The sequence below is a fragment of the Hypomesus nipponensis genome, chromosome 2 (genome assembly GCF_054491055.1).
Source record: "Hypomesus nipponensis isolate SF chromosome 2, ASM5449105v1, whole genome shotgun sequence".
Classification (NCBI taxonomy): domain Eukaryota; kingdom Metazoa; phylum Chordata; class Actinopteri; order Osmeriformes; family Osmeridae; genus Hypomesus; species Hypomesus nipponensis.
In genome coordinates, this window is record NC_140362.1 from 11,939,660 (window position 1) to 11,942,725 (window position 3,066).

General features: G+C 39.7%; 1 protein-coding gene across 1 annotated transcript; it reads left to right on the forward strand.

Moving 5' to 3' along the window:
* Positions 1–339: 339 nt before the first annotated feature.
* On the forward strand, positions 340–2,663 carry LOC146300810 (interferon-induced protein 44-like). Its single transcript, XM_084669706.1, has 4 exons — positions 340–475; positions 1,589–1,760; positions 1,874–1,974; positions 2,057–2,663. The coding sequence occupies exons 1-4, from the start codon at positions 389–391 to the stop codon at positions 2,225–2,227; spliced, it is 531 nt and encodes a 176-aa protein (XP_084525832.1). The 5' UTR covers positions 340–388; the 3' UTR covers positions 2,228–2,663.
* The last annotated feature ends 403 nt before the right edge of the window (positions 2,664–3,066 follow it).

The window sequence follows — 3,066 nt, forward strand, 5'->3', positions numbered from 1 at the left end:
TGTTTACGCAAATCTCTGGACAGACAGAAAGATACTATGATTGAAAAACTGAAGCAGTTGCGTTTGAATGATCCTGATCCTATGGGCCAGCTCAGGTTCTTGCTACTTGGACCAATTGGCGCAGGAAAGTCCAGCTTTGTTGACTCATTAAAAAGTGCTTTTGCTGGACGTATTATGACAACTGCACTGGCAGATACTACCACTGGCACAAGCTTCACCAAGAAGGCAAGTACTGAATAAAGAACTATTATATACTGTTTTGTAAATGTAAAAGTGTGAAAAAATGAAGCTAATATTTTAAATGACATTTATTGTTTTCCCATTGTAGTATGAAACACATTACATTAGAGATGGAACAAAACGCTTGCCTTTGGCGTTCAATGATGTCATGGGTTTGGAGCCTGAAGAATCAAGGGGGGTGCACACTGATGACATCATCAGTATTCTTGGAGGCCATGTCCCAGAAGGTTATCAGGTAGGATATTCTGAACCGTAACATAGACCTATAAGAACACATGCCCATTATAAGAAGTTGTTCCATGGACTCTGTAACTTGTATTCACCAGAATGGGCTCTCTATCAGACCTGGCTCAGATACCTAAGCAGGCATGTGTTTTCTGAAATGAGTTCCGGTGCAATACTATTGTTTGTAGCGTAATACGATCCATAATAGACAAGTAAATCTAGACTAAATCTAAATAACTTATTAAAATGTACATTTTCAGACTAATGACCCATTGGTCTAAAATACATTTTTAATTACTGTAGCCTATAACTTAAGTAAATACCCAGGTACTTTTTATGCATTGTTTTCAGGTTGTCCGTTGTTGTGACTTAATATGTTTAAGTTACATTTCTTGAGTTGATTAATAACTAAGTGGAAATAATCTTAAGTGTATTTGACTGTAGAACTAATGACTTGTTTGTCAAAGGGGGCTTTGCCTAGAGATGTTATAGTCGTCCGGAGTGTTTATTGGTTTGACAAGTATAGGGGGTACTTGGATTCAGAAATCAGGAAAGGGGGTACTGAAGCCAAAAAAGTATGAGAACAACTTGTACCACATGCTGTTGTTATCCTTGTCTTTACCTGGAAGAGACTCTTGCAACTATTTGGCATGCTTTCTTTGACAAAAACGTCTAATAATAAAAGTCTTTATTTTTAAATGTGACTTTGATCTTTGAGTAAGTTAAAAGCTTCAAATGTGAAGCAAGCCTACCATAGTAAAGCTTGGCATATTTGGAGTTTATCCACGTCTCATTCAAATAAAAAATTATGTAACAAAAGACATACGCACCTCAAACACATATGCTGTGAACAAGTTTGGCTAGAAGCTTCAAGCTTCAAGTGTGTATTAACATCAGTTCGATAATGTATTTGTTGAGAGCAACTACGTGGAATATCTGAACGCCAGCTGTCGCAGACACTTATCTGTACAATGTTCAAACTAATTCTAACCGCCTCTTCTCGCATCAGTGTGGTCATATAGGACACCACAATTTCCCTTGGCTTCTCCATAGTTGGCACCCTGGCCATGGCAGACGTACTCTCTAACCCTCCATCACTCTCTGTAATTTTTACTTGATACAGTTTAACCCCTGTTCTCCCTTGGAAGAAAAAAACCCATGCTACAATCACAGTCCTAAGTCAGGAGACAAAGTCCACTGTTTAGTGGGTGTCATGTCTGCAAATGCCGTATTTGGAATGTCAGATGGACTCAAATGCAAGCTGAGAACAATAAGGGAGAAGGCTAGCAGTCTGGGTAAGTGTTCTCCACAAACCTAATTAACAACTGGTGGCACTGATTACTGAAAACAGTGGTTTGTCATCATTGTATGAGACCTACCAAGTACATTTCATCCCATGAAATTCTAGGAATTCCACAGTTTCTTGTCATGACACAAGTAGACGCTGCTTGTCCAGAAGTGAAGAGGAATCTGGGAAATATCTACAAAAGCAAGGCAATTAAAAAGCAGGTAAGCTCTATAATTACTCTGCTGTGGTCTTTGCTGAGCCTTTGGTCATTATAAAACCCTGTATGGTTCTAATTGCTCTCAGATGGAGACCTGCAGCAATGAGCTGGGGATCCCCATGAACTGCATCCTGCCAGTGAAGAACTACCATGAAGAGATAAAGACAAACAATGAAGCAGATGTACTGGTGTTGGAGGCTATGACTCAGATTGTGCACGCAGCCAATGATTACATATGGACACTCCAACAAAAATAGTAAGCCACCATGATAACCATAGAGAATGGATTTACTTAGGCTGTCCTCTGTACCACAGACAGACAGAATAAACTAATGTTATCTCCAAAAAGGAAAATACTCTGTATATATAACCTATGTACTTGTGTGCTTTGTGACTTTGTTGATGTTGGGGGGTTAGATGGCTGAGCGGTTAGGGAGTCGCATCTATTAATCAGAAAGTTGTTGGTTCGATTCCCGGCCGTGCAAAATGACGTTGTGTTCTTGGGCAAGGCACTTCACCCTACTTGCCTCAGGGAGAATGTCCTTGTACTTACTGTAAGTCGCTCTGGATGAGAGCGTCTGCTAAATGACTAAATATAAATGTTGACAAGTGTATTGTGTTATGCAGTGGCTTGAAGCCAAGACAAGTATCCCTACGGGATCATAAATAAATAAAACTTATACCTTAACATAACCGTACCTGCAATAGATCAATATAAACATCAAAAGTATGCACAGTATTGTAACATCCTGCCCTGCTCCCTGGGTTATGTTTTATTTGTCATGGCTTATTTTCATTCCTGTTGTATGTTGATGTACTCATCTGTCCTCTTGTTTCAGAGTCTCCTTTATTTATTTATAGTAGGTGTGCAAATGATTAAGCAATGATAATGTTGATAGTATTGGCAGCCTGACGTGGTGGTGGGCCCCAAAATAAGATGTTGCTTAGGGCCTCTCAAAGGCCTGGGCCGGGTCTGCATTGACTAAAAGTCAGGTCAGAAAAAGGGTTCCTATGCTCAACTATAATGTTGTGAAGTGGGTGTGAGGTGTTGTCCATAACTGTCAATTATTTGGCCACAATCATCCTATCTGCCACA